At 30.1% G+C, this 14,346-nt stretch overlaps 1 protein-coding gene across 3 annotated transcripts in view; it reads left to right on the top strand.

Annotated features, from left to right (window-relative positions):
- LOC129971335 (probable phospholipid-transporting ATPase IM) overlaps positions 1-14,334 on the top strand; it is a 393,392-nt gene extending 379,058 nt beyond the window's left edge. For all 3 annotated transcript variants that reach the window (XM_056084997.1, XM_056084996.1, XM_056084998.1), the window contains 8 exons: positions 701-798; positions 1,814-1,992; positions 3,378-3,622; positions 4,784-4,967; positions 6,467-6,690; positions 8,077-8,160; positions 9,969-10,214; positions 11,820-14,334. In XM_056084997.1, the coding sequence (XP_055940972.1) occupies positions 701-798; positions 1,814-1,992; positions 3,378-3,622; positions 4,784-4,967; positions 6,467-6,690; positions 8,077-8,160; positions 9,969-10,214; positions 11,820-12,353 (1,794 nt within the window). In that variant the 3' untranslated portion in view covers positions 12,354-14,334. The remainder of the gene's footprint in view (positions 1-700; positions 799-1,813; positions 1,993-3,377; positions 3,623-4,783; positions 4,968-6,466; positions 6,691-8,076; positions 8,161-9,968; positions 10,215-11,819) is intronic.
- The last annotated feature ends 12 nt before the right edge of the window (positions 14,335-14,346 follow it).

Here is a 14,346-nt window from a genome sequence, read left to right on the forward strand (position 1 = left end):
AAGTTTAAGATATTATTTCAAATCTTGCTTATTGATATTTTATTTTATATAAAAAGATGTCTTTTTATGGGAGTTTGATGCATTTTTCTCGTGTTTTTCTTTTAAAATACTTTACTCAATAATAGTACTCAATTTAAATAATACAATACAATACAATAATTTACTATTAGTGTGTTGTATTGTTTCATTGTACATAGTTTTGTACATTTGTAATTGTATTTTGTTTTAATAGTATTAAATTTAATTAAATTGATGGGTATTGCTTATTTATTAGAGCATTTTAGTTTTTAAAATATCGCAACATTTTATTTTTTATTTAAAAAATTATAACTTTTTCAGAAATTCTTATTTTTATAAATACCTTACATTGAAAGACTATCCTTAAATAATATTTTAAGGAATGTTTTCTTTTATAAATATGCATTTCTCAATTTCTTATGGTTTAAACTACCAAACTGCACATTTATTTATACTTCCACATGCTGTAAGGCACATTTATTTTTAATTCAACCCATTTAAAAACGTAAAGGGATAAAAATATGTGTATTCATTTAATTTTTATTTTCTAAATGAATTGCTACTTTGATTTAATTACAGATTTAAATATCAAAGATGCTGCGATTCATCATGAATCAGATACGTATTGTATGAGAGAGGGTTAATTTTTTCTTTGAATGTTTTTCAACTTTTTTATTTTTAGAAATTTGCTAGTGAAGGTTTAAGAACATTATGCTTAGCTTCTAAAGATTTAGATGAAAATACTTACAACAGTTGGAACGAAAAATTTCATGAAGCATCGTAAGTATTTGTTCTTTTTATTGTTATATAGAAACATAGTACTATTATTTCTGCACAATTTTGTTGTTAGTGGCTGTATAGTAAGTAAAACTTTATTGAAATATTTTTAGATCAAATCGTTGTGCTTACTGTTGAGTATATTTATTTCATTTATCATTATTTATAATCGTACACTACTGTCCGCAATGTTGGGCGAAGTTAAAAATTGTCTGTTGCTTTGCTTTACATCGCACAAAATTCCAGCTTCGACGTTTTGGCATTTAATATTTGAGACAGGTTTTGTTTTATTTTAAATTCTGTGACTTATCAGTGTGTGAATAAATAGATGAATAGCAAAAGTCAATAAGCTGAGCTCTGGCTTTTTTTTTTTTTTTGTATTTAATATAACATTTTTTTTATTATTATTGAATTACTATTTGTTTCATTCCGATTTTAGTAATTAGTTTTGATTTAAGTGTTTATGAGCATTATAGATAGAGAAAATTTCATTACAAGGAAACAGAACTAATGTTATATTCTATATTTGCATTTAAAATATACTGCAAATAATATTATTCATTTTTATTTCTTAAGCACTCTGCTGGTCTGCATGAGATTTTCTGCTATTGCTTACCTAAATCAATCTGTGATAGTTACATCTGAGACATTGTTAGCAAGACAACTCATCTAGAGGGACACATGTTCTAGTAAATTAAAAATGAAGAAATAAAATGTATCATTTACAATATGTAACTCTATAAATGAAAGATTTTTTTAGTTTCAATACGAAATGTAATCTGTCCAAATTAAAAATTCATCATGTTTATGAGAAATGATAAATCAAATGAAAGTTTTTGAAATAAAATAACATTTGTGTGTTTTTCTTAAATTTACTTATTTTTATATAATTTCGTATTATAGAATTCCATAGAAATCTATAGAATTTTGCTTCTGTGCTATAAGAAATGTACTAGAATGAAGAAGTTAAATACAAAGTCATGCTGACATTTTCTGTTTTGTTGTATTTGCCTTTCAGTGTTGCCATGGAGCACCGAGAAGAAAGAATGAATGCATTATATGAAGACCTCGAACAGAACATGACCCTTGTTGGAGCTACTGCTATTGAAGACAAACTTCAAGATGGTGTGCCTCAGACGATCGCCAATTTAGCAATAGCTGGTATCAAACTTTGGGTTCTGACTGGAGACAAACAAGGTGGGTGCACTAATTAACCATAATGACATTAATATTATGAAGCGTGTGAGAAAATATTATACTCTTTATTTTTGGTTTTAAAATTAAATTTTTGATTTATGGATCCTATGTGATTCATAATAGTTGAGTATTTGGCACAACACGTATACTTGTACTAATATATCAAAATACCAAGTATGCCAAGTAATCTAATATATATAATTGAATTTTTGTGTGTTCATATTTTATGTGATGCAGTACCATTCATCCAGCAGCAATAAAACTTTGCCAACTTATTGCTTGCACTTACATGAAGGTTATAGGCATAGTACAGTTATTATATCTAAAGTAAAAATAAAAAAATTTCTGTATACTTCTCCTTTATAAATCATTCAGCTTCAATAAATGTATTCATCGTCGACAAGAAAATAAATATCATTCTTTCTATCATTCCTAATTAACCCTTTAAAGGACCATTTTTTTCTAGTCATATTATGTTAAAATATTTTTAGGCTTGAAATTAAGAATAAGAAAAGGGATTCATTTAGCTTATTAGATAAATTTAATTTGATTAATTTGGTTAATTAATAATTAAGTAACAAATCAAGACACATCATTTTGTGTAAGATAAAGAACTGAAGCATCTGAGTTTCTGTCTTTGTAAAAAAAAATTGTCAGAACTTATGCCAACATGCATAATTTCATACAAAGATTGATAAATTTGGTGGGAAGCATACTTCCCACGGCCCTAGAAAGGGTTAAGTAAGACAGCAATTTCAAATTTCAAACGATATTTCCAAAATTATTTTTTCTGAGATAACAACATGCTGGTTACCAGCTAGTATGTCATAAAAAATATATGACCAGATTTATAATTTTTGCTCATGTCTTTATTTTTATTATTGGAAAATTTCAAGCAGAGTAGGAATTATTGTTCACATTTTAGAAAATATATCAGTCTGAGCAAAAGTTTCATTAAAACACTTTTTATAACATTACAAAGAGTAATAGCTTTGCTACTGGCCTGTTTTGCTTGGAATAATGATGGTCTTTGTGAAAGATATTTTTTCAAGCATCGGTATGCATCTACATCATTTCTACTATCATTTCTTGATATTATGCAAATTTTTACTATATTCTGTCTGTAGGTTATATAATTTTCTCAGTTTTTGAAATTACATAAGAACTAAATACAGTAAATTTTCTTTTTTGTTTTAAAAATCTTAACTTGCAAATCATTTATTTTAAAAGATATATCATAATATTTGAAAAATTGATTTCTATTTGTCTTTTTAACTTGTTTAATTTTCAACAAGACATCGTGCAATATTAAAACCTCGAATTTCTGGATTTACAAATTGTTACCTCCAAGTCCTTCTCTCCATTTTTCATTTCTTTTGTTGCAGAAACTGCCATTAACATTGGTTACTCCTGTCAACTCTTGACCGATGAATTAATCGACATCTTTGTCGTGGATGGCATGAATTACAATGAGGTAGAGCAGCAACTGAACAAATATCTGGAAACCATTCGCTTGCAAAGCAGAGTCCAGCCTGATGCCATGATCCATCCTTACTTGGATGATTTGAATTCCTTGTCTGAGAATCCTGAAGGATCTGGTTATGCCTTAATTGTTAATGGGCACAGTTTGGTGAGTAAAAAAGATCATATTCCTGCAAAACCATTGTGTTATTATATTTAATTTCTTGAACTTTCTTAAGATATTATTTTTATGAAACCTTATCTACAAAAAAAACATTTTATATGGAAATGCATTTTGATAATCATATAATAGATTCCACAGAAATTGATTGAGTAAATTTGATTCAAAAATACATTTAAAAGTTTCATAGAATATATGATTATATTTAGTAATTGATATTTCACTTTCCTAAAATTGTTTAGAAAAAATTAAGTATTTTTAAATCAATAGGGCTTTACTCCAGCTGAAAGTTTCAATCACTTTATTTTACTGTGATTTTAATTATTGTTATATTTTTGCATCATTTTGATGAATTTTGCAAAGTAAGTGGCTAAAAAGATTTGATGGATGTGTGTGTATGTATTTTGCTCTTTCTAAGACACATTAACTTTGAGATAAGGATTCTCTACTGTTAATATTTTTTTAATTAAATGTAGCACTTAAATATTCCTTCATGTGTTTTTAACCTTCAAAGATACACATCCTCAGCATATTATCTGAACAATCCTCATTTTTTTATTATATTTAAGTTTAATTTTTTTACATAATATTTTGATTTTACTAAATGATTATTATTTTCAAAATTATCAAGTTATGAAATTTTACTGATAAATGCATTCAGAGTTTGGGGAAACTTTTTTCAATTTTAGAGTGAACCCTTTTTTCAAATCCTGGAAAACATATAATTTGAATCAATAATATTTCTGTCAATGTTATAAATGACTCCAAGATATATTTTCCTGTACTTTTATTTTAGTATAGTGTACATTTTTCTATTTGGACTATATGGATGATCTTTATTTTTTGAGCTATTTGAATTATTTAATTTTAATTGAAGAGTGTGAAATAAAATGTTGGAGAGACCACTACTGCTGGTTTTGATCAAAACACCTATTGCATTTATTTTGCTGCAACACTATCATTCTTTCTACACTTGGTTATCAATTTCTATATTGTTTGCCTTCGAATCAAAGAGTATTTATTATCTTTCTTTTATGCTCATAAAAACAAAACTGCTTATGAAATTTTACTATGTTTGAAATGTAAGTAAATTTGAACAAGGACTTCCATATCACGTAGTAAAGCCTCTCTTTTGATTTGATTTTGTAGGTTTATGCTTTGCAGTCATCGATGGAAACTTTGTTCTTGGATGTGGCATCTGCCTGCAAATCAGTCATCTGCTGTCGTGTTACACCTTTGCAGAAAGCTTTGGTCGTAGATTTGGTGAAGAGACATAAAAATGCTGTCACTCTTGCCATTGGAGATGGGGCCAATGATGTGAGCATGATCAAAAGTACGAAGGATAAATATGCTGCTTTTTTTCCCCTCCTTTAATGTAGTATTTTTTTATAAGAAATAATATATTATTTACAGAAAAATTAAAACTCTATACATGAATGGATAAATATAAGATGATTAAGGATTAAATTTTATTTTTTGTATTAATCTAGCTATTACCTTTGCCAGATTTCTAATTAGACAGTTGCTTAGGATCACTAGGTTGAGAAAGAGGTCACATTTATATCAATTTAAAAATGTGTTTTCCTGATTTTCAAATAAATAAGTTTTGTGCGAAAATATAAATTTTGTGAATGATAAAATATTAAGATGATATTAACACTTAATCATTTATAATTGGCCAGGTTCATAATGTTCATTTAATTGATAGAATATTTATAAGCAAAATATTTTTAAGCAGCAGACACAATATATTTTAAAACTATATATATATAAAGACAAAGTTAATAAAATAAGAGAAGAGATTAAACCTGAAATAGTTCTTTGACTTGCGAAAAATATAAAACTAAATTGACCATCTTATTAAAGGAGGGACCTCATAATGTATGCTACCTAAAGCCACAAAATAATCCACCACTGACTATTACATAATATTATGCTCAAACAATTTGTAGGGCAGCATTCTGTCATTTCCCCTTGACAATCAATAACACACTTTTCTCAAAATTGCATGAAGCAGCACATTATATATATATATATATATATATATATATATATATATATATATATATATATATATAATTTTACTTATTTATTTATTTTTATAAAATGTCACATTATCAACTTCGAAGTTACTGTTGTTCCATGTTTTTAATTTTTGCGAAGGAAAACAAAATGGAATTTTCTAACTATCTTTAAACAACTTTTAATTTTTTTCTTCTTCTGATTTATGATGCCAGAAGAACGAAAATCTTGTATTGCAGAATAAGAAAGAAACTTTTTGTGTAATATATTTGCTTTATACTAGGTTTTAAATTAAATATTTATCATGATATATATGTATCAGTCATGTAATTATATATTAATCATCTTGGCCAGTGAGACACAAACTTTGACCTACAGATTTGTGTAGATACGCCCTACTTAGAAAATTTTTCCAGTTAGCTTTAAAAATAATAAAGTAACTAGCACATAGTGACTAAATTTTAGAAATGCTATTTTTTTATTATTTATAAAATTGAGTTGGCAATTGATAATGAATAAAATTCAATAAAGCCATTTTATTCATTATATTATTTATAAAAATTATTTTTATTGAGTTTTAAACTCTAAGGAATTTAAAAGTAAAGCATATTGACCAGATAAAGTTTTTTTTTGGGGGGGGGAGGAGGCTACTAAAAAAATTCTTCTTTAAAATAAGTTACGTCTAAGGGCACTTACCAATATCACCTATGGATTTCGCATATGCAACATACTAATTAGTATTTAATGAAATTACACTAAATAATTTGAGTTAATTTGTTTTAAAATTTATGTATTCCTTTCCCCTTACAGTGGCCCACATTGGTGTGGGCATTAGCGGTCAGGAGGGCATGCAAGCTGTCTTAGCAAGCGACTTTTCTCTCGCCCAATTCCGATACTTAGAACGACTGCTTCTAGTTCATGGCCGTTGGTCTTACTTTCGCATGTCCAAGTTTCTTCGCTACTTTTTCTACAAGAATTTTGCATTTACTCTCTGCCACTTCTGGTTTGCATTCTTCTGCGGATTTTCTGCTCAGGTAAGCTCTTTCTTTTTATAAGTAGCATTTCATTTTTAAAAAATTGGATTTTGATTTAATTGTGTTTATTAACTTGAAGATGAAGCTATTGCCATGGTACTGTCTGCTTGGCAAACTGACTTGCAAGAATGCCATAGGAAATTTATATTATTGTAATGCTTATTTATCATTGTTTTTATTAAATATCAACCATTGTATTATATTATGCCTAATTCAAAATAGTTTCTTCCATGTTTTTAATCTTCTATTAACAAAAAGAATGTTTTTTGAATATTTGAAAAATGAATCTATAAAAAAGTAGCTATCTTATTAAAATTCGTGTTAAATTGTTTACATATCTTCGTCTAATGTTAAAAATGAATGTATGAGAGTGTTGGCTTTCTATAAGACAGAACCTTAGAATATCAAACTTGGCATATATATACTTTGGTAAATGAAAATGTGCATCTCGGAGCTTTTTTTTTTTTTTTTTTTCCCTGAAATAACTTTGGAAAATATTATAGCGCAAAAAATGATTTTTTCGTCGTTCTTAGAATTCAAAAAATTATTTTTCCCAAAGATGCCAATTTTTTTTTTTTTTTTTTTTTTTACCTGGTAACTTTTTTTTCTGTTTATAATTAATGCTGAAAATATATTTTGAACGTATTTTACAATGAGACATTACATTGTTTAAGTGACATTAAAATCGTTTTCAGTGGTGCTATTAATATTTTATACTGAATTTTTTTCCATTGTAGTTTGTCTTTCTATTTCTTCCCTCATTTTTTTTCAAGTTGAACAGGTTTTTAGTACAAGCACGCTTACATTTTTAGAAAATTTTATTATACTCACAATTAAGGTAATGCTGGCCGCCAGAGGTGGCGAGTATTAACCGTAGCAGATTTTTGTTGTAGTTCTAAAAGTTTATTTAATCTAATAGTAATGCTGGATTATGATTTTTATATAAGTGCACCAAGCTATAAAATTATATGAATAACTGAAAAAAATTATTATTTTGGTTGAATATTTCACTAGAAAAACTTAAGAAGGTACTTTTCCGTTAGCCGGGCGCAAGCGAAAAATCGCCAAATAATGTATAATTCCGCCAAATTTTGTACGCCAAAATCGCGTTTGGTTCACAATTTGGCGATATTTGCGCCCGGCTAACGGAAAAGTACCAATAACTTGTAAGGTACCAAATAAGATATATGTCGTATTTAATTTCAAGAAGAAAAAGTTGTGAAGCAATATCCATATCCCGAACACTATATAATCTTCCATTTTTGGTTGTAGTCCTAAACTTAATGTTGTATTTTGCGAATTAAAAAAACAAGAACTTTATTCGAGTAATATGTTTCATTTGTGCTCAAATTTTTATTTGCTCTTTTATTTATTTACATATTTTAGACTTTGTATGACCCTGTATTCATCTCCTTCTACAATGTATTTTACACTTCGCTGCCTGTTCTTGCGCTCGGAGTTTTCGATCAGGTGAGTTTTTTTCAATGATTTTATGTATTGAAATATTCGGAAAGGTTTATCTAAATTTTCTGTAAGTTTAAATCATTTTTTAAATAAGATTACGATTAGAAAATGTCTAGAATAATAAAGTTTTAATACTAATTGTAGTTTATTAGTTACCCACGCTCAAATACTGTTTGTTTCAGTAGTCTAAGACGACTACTTTTCGACGATTCTATCTTGCAAAGGGGTGAGACGTGGAAGGATGGGCCCATTTCCGGAATTAATTTTATTGCTAAATGTAAACATCTCCTCCTTTCATCTTTCTTCTCACCCCTATTTTGTCGAATTAAACTCATTCTAATGCATGCTCAAAGGTGCGTAGGGTTTTAGAATCCTTTGACAAACAATATTTGAAGAATTGAATTCGCTCAACTTTTTGTTGCCTGGTTCTTATCATAACAATATGGTATAGATTTTTTTTCTTAGAAAATTAACGAAGGATTATTACTTAATTTATGATCCCTTGACAATTATACTATCAGTATACTCTATATAAAAAAAATGATTTCAGAAAAAGCAGGCTTGAAATTCTTTAGCAATATATTTAAATATTCATATAGTTATGTAAACAGTGCAATTTTTGTTCCATTATTAAGATTTCTGTGTAAGAAATCTGATTTAGTGAGAAAACCAAAAGGAAATCAAAAAACAGGTAAAAGAGACTTGTGAAAGAATTTTGAACTTTTACAGTTCTAGAAGGGAATTCGTTGAAGTAGCATTTTAAGTTCAACATATGCTAGAATCAGGGTGGTGATATGAAAGCCCGCACAACTCAGAAGTTTAAGAAATGCCTGAGTTAAAAGATTAAAAAATATATATTATTTTTAAAACATAATAAATTGAAATTATATATACTTCAAATCGAAAATCTAGATTTGATCTTTTTATATTTCTAAAAAATTAGGGGGGGCTGCGGTGGCCTGGTGGTAAGGTCTCGGCTTGTGAGCCGTAGGGTTTCAGGTTCGAGACCCGATTCCACCGAAGAACCGTCGTGTAAGGGGGTCTGTTGCACGTTAAATCCGTCATGCCAAACGTCCTCCCGCTGGTGTGGTTTGGCGTGGAGAGGGAGGTGCCAGCTCAGGTGTCGTCCTCGTCATTTGATCGCGGTTGAAAATGACGAGGCCCGTCCCAAAATAGCCCTAGTGTTGCTTTACAACGGGACGTTAATATAACTAAACTAAACTAAATCTAAAAAATGAGATGTAGTTCCAGTAACTGCTGATGTAATTAAAGGATTAACAACCATCCCATTGTAGACTGTCAATAATATCTACAATATCATAGCATAATTTTAGCATCATTGTCTATACATAATATATATTTTGGCACAGCGCGGAAAAATATGACTCCTATACTATTAAGCCAAATCAATCATCTGTATATAACAGTCCATTATTAAAATGTGCGGTTGAACCGGAGTTTAACTCCCTTCTCGCCAAGTTGCAATACGTTTTCTCTAGACTAGCAAACCTATTATCTTTCGCCTTTATTACGCGGTATGATTGGACATCTGCTTCCTCGCTTTTGAACATTTCGCAAAACATGGCGCAAAACCGTTGTTGGCGATTTTTGAAAATTGCGCCAAGCAGGGGGTTAAGCTCCGGTCGTACCAAATGTGCATGCTTTTCATATTTCTTATAACTCTCAAACATCTTTTGATCTTATATTCAGTTACATCCTCTTTATTTTATTATTTGTCATTTTTATACTAAATATATAGATTATTTCCAGCTTTGTTTATGTATAATAATCGATGAACCTGTACCTATTTTCAGGATGTGAGCGACAAAAATTCTCTGCGGTATCCGAAACTCTATACCCCCGGCCTCATGAACCTGCTCTTCAATAAGATGATCTTCCTCAAGTCAGTAGCCCACGGGCTACTCTCATCCTTCATCCTGTTCTTTATTCCTTACGGCGCCTTCAGCTACGCCGTCGATCCCAACGGTCTCAACATAGATGACCACCAGCTCTTCGGAACCACTGTCTCCACTATCCTCGTCTTGGTCGTCACTGCCCAGGTAAATCATCTCATTCGAGTGCATATCCAGCTCTTATCTCTATAAAAAGGCGCGGATCCAAAAAAAGAAGAAAAAATGCGTACAAAATATTTTTTAAAATTCAAAATAAACTTTAAACATTGTCGAATATAGGGGACATTTCCCTGACGAAGTATTTCTGCGTTGTTCGTGAGCACATATCCTGCGCTCCTGTTTGCAAAAAATAGAAGATTCTACGCAAGAAAAATCAGGAAATAATTTTCTTGACTAGTCATCTATTTATTCACATCGAGCCACTCACGTATTTTTATACAATTTCCGATAAGCAATTCCATATCACGCTTACGAATATTTCTTCAAGACAATAAAAACTTTTTTCTTCATTAACTACTAATTTCAGAAGAAACTCGCTGGGTTTTCGCGTGATCGTTAAAATAACTTTGCTCTTCTTTTCCTTTCGAGCTACTGATCGCTCACACTTCTCTTGGACGTTTACTTTTCTTGACTACCAAGCAAATAAGAAATCTTTTCTGCACAACTTTCAAGGCAACGGCAATGCGCTGCCATCTGTGGTTATTAAAAAGAACTAATCCCTACAAAGATGTATTTAACCCATTGTCCTTTGAAAGTAATCAAATTCTGAGTACAGTTGCGTATGAATGTTATATATATAATATACATAATGGGATAATAATTTAGTGTGATGGTAGTTTCGAAATCTGTAATGTAGAAATGTCTTAGTTTCGTGTCAATGTTTGTGTGTCTTAGAAGTTTGTTAGTTATTATCCAAAAAAGTCCCAAAATCGGTAAGACTGACCATATTTGAAGTTTGTCATGGGGACGTGTTTTAGGACTATGTTTTTATAATACCTCCGAGCAAAAATATTATCTTATGTGCCTTTACCTTACTGGACTGAAATTTATTTTATAGGCTCACTAGAAAATTAAGCATTTAGCTATCTTAAAATTGAGTGTTTGACTTTTGAAGGTCATATAGGAGAAGTTTGCCCTGGAACATTCTAAACGAAGTAAAGAATGATATTTTAGGTTGTTTGAGTCAATAAATGTACAGCAGGACAAAAATTATAAAATCTAAATTTTTATTCAATCCCTTTATTTTGTTATTTATGTTTAGAAAAATATTTTTGATACACGAAAATTTTAAAGAGAAAAAAAATTATATCTTCAGCAACCTGATTGTGCTAGGGGAGTGCAGAAAATAACCAAGTTGTGAAATTTTGAATTTCATTATTTTGTGTCAATTAACTACTGTCTCGAGAAATTGATATGCCTTAATTGACGGATTTTTCTCTAGGCGATCATTGAAATACTCTAAAATAATGATATTCAAAGGGCATGGCTATTTTCTTATTATGTCTTACAGATCGATATCTAATTATATATTTAGAGACCATGCGCAAATATGTTTGCAATACTATTTGATCGAATTCTTTTACAAAAACAAATAATCTTTTTTTGGTGTGTAATATTTAAATTTCCTGAAGATATATTTTTTTTTTCTTATTATTATCATAATTTATTCATTTATTTTTGCATGAATAATATTATAAAACTAAGGTTGTCGAGGAATAAAATATGAAAACACATCTTTGTATTCCTCTTCAGATCGCCATCGACACTGCCTACTGGACCAATTTCAACCACGTCGTCATCTGGGGCAGCGCCTTGTTCTACCTGGGCATGACCATTCTCATCAACATGAACTTCTTCGGTAATCCCTACGTCGGCACCTTCCGCATGACCTTGAGCACGGCCCACTTCTGGTTCACCCTCTTCCTCACCATAGTCATCCTCCTGGTGCCCATCGTGGCCATCCGCTTCTACTATGTAGACACCCACCCGACACTTTCGGACAGGGTAAGACTACGACAGAGGCTGTCGCACCTCAGGACGCGGCCATCCGAGCCCACGCTCAGAATCTCCAGCGTCCGACGCAGCAGCAGGCGGTCAGTGAGGTCCGGTTACGCCTTCGCCCACCAAGAAGGCTTCGGCAGGCTGATCATGAGCGGCAAGATCATGAAAAAGAGCAAATCCAGTAACTTCACGAACAATCTGCACGCCACGCCCAAGCAGAACCACTGGAATAGCAGATCGAACAATGGTAGAGATAGGGGGAGTCCTTCGACTGTTGAAGTCTAATACCCATCTAAATTCTACTTTCATGTTTGCCAATACTTTTATTTCTCGTTTGGTGCAAGACTTTTGCCATATAAGTGATCTGAATGTCATCATCAGAGGATTCCCAGTTTCTTTAAACATGGTATAAAAGAAGTACTCGTGGATTTAATTTTTATTTAGTCACACAGTTGTGACATTTTTTTTATGAAAGTTTGAAAATTTTAAAGACTTCTGGATTGAGGGGGGGGGGGGGGGCATTTTGTTTCTGAATTCATGGTAATTAAATTTAGGACTTAAAAGTTTTCTTACCAGTGTGTTGAAAAATCTTGTCTTCATATCATTTTGAAACTTATGAATGATGTGAAATTTTATTTTGCTGAACAAAAATTGTTTGTGGTTTCTTAATTCATAAGAATTGAATTTGTCTCTGAATTTTGGTTTTGACAATTTTGTCAGCTCTTGCCAATGTAGTTGAATGTATTTGCACTTAAAAAAAAATTAGTTTAGTTCATTTTTGCATATTGGTTCATTATGCTGTGATGTTATTTTTGTTTATTTACTTGTATCAAGTAATAAATTTCTTACAACCTATAATTTATATTATCTTAAAGTAGTTTATATATATCTGATAAATTGTGATTGCTTAAAATTGTATCAAAATGTTCATTTCTTAATAATAAGAATATTTCATAGCCTAAACTGCTTAAAATATTATTTTATAATATGACTTATGTCATAAAGTTGGTCTTGGAATCATATAGATAACTTATTTCCGAAACGAATAGAAATGAAAATACTGAAAAGTAAAAATAATTATCTCCAAACAAAAAAAAAATCTATTTTTAAATGAAAGATATATAATTTGAAAAAAGGATTCTGTTTTGATCGTCGTTGATTTTCATCAGAAATACTAAAATTAACTCCGTCTTATTTCCTTGTTTAAGAAATCTGGGAAACTTGTTATAAAAAAGTGCATCGACTGTTAAGTTTCAGTGAATTCTTTAAAGGTTGTGTTTCATTTTTTAAATCGTAAGACACGATCTTATTTACCATGAAGAATCCTATTTATTTGTAGTATGGAAATACCCATGTGTACTTGCTTACCATCACAAAATGTCCATTTTCATATCATGAGACTTTACTGATCCATCAAAATAATTGTATTTCATGCTTTTTATGCTAAAGCACTACCTTTTTTTTATCGTCACTACCAAGCATATTGAATACCATGTACAAGTTAGTGACCATGAGCTTCAGGCTTAGATCTGTGTGCTTTTTGTACTCGTAGGAATAACAGAGCCTTGAAAAATGTATGTTGGCTTAAAATGTTGCCTTGAGTACTTTTATAAGTTAAAAAAAACAGAGAGAAACTATGCAGCCAATTTTTGGCAGCGGCAACTCTAAAAGTCCTGGTTGTAAAATCAAATACAACCCGAGACGCATTTATACAGTATTCCATTTACGGCCAAGACTTTGTGAATTTTTATGTATTGTACACCTATTTCACATTTTAAAACGTTTTTTCGTAAATGTATTTTTTCGCCTATATTGCTGGAATTGTGTATCAGTGTCATTTGTATAGTAACTCATACCATTGTGCTACAAAGTGTTTTATGTTTTTTACCTCAAAAAAAAAAAAAAAGAGCAAATATTGTACAGAAAAAAAATTAACTCAAAAAAAAAATCTTTTGAGAGAACTGGCTTTTGAATGCACAATATATTTTAGTTAAAAAGTATAATTTGTACATAATCGTAAAAAAAAAGTTCTTATTCTGTCAATGTAGCAAAGTTGTGAGTTATAATGGTGAAAGTTACCTTGCTGATTAAATATAGTAGAAACATTTTAATGTTATAAACTGTAAAAAAATAAAAATGTTTTCTGAAAGATGTTTGTTTGCTATTCTAAAATTTAATATGGGATTATTTTAAAAAATGAATGTTTTGTGTAAATATAATTTCCAAAAAAAATATTAATAAAATGTTGTAATTATATCTTGTAAAATATGAATGGAGT

The sequence above is a fragment of the Argiope bruennichi genome, chromosome 6, assembly GCF_947563725.1.
Source record: "Argiope bruennichi chromosome 6, qqArgBrue1.1, whole genome shotgun sequence".
In the NCBI taxonomy this organism is placed as follows: domain Eukaryota; kingdom Metazoa; phylum Arthropoda; class Arachnida; order Araneae; family Araneidae; genus Argiope; species Argiope bruennichi.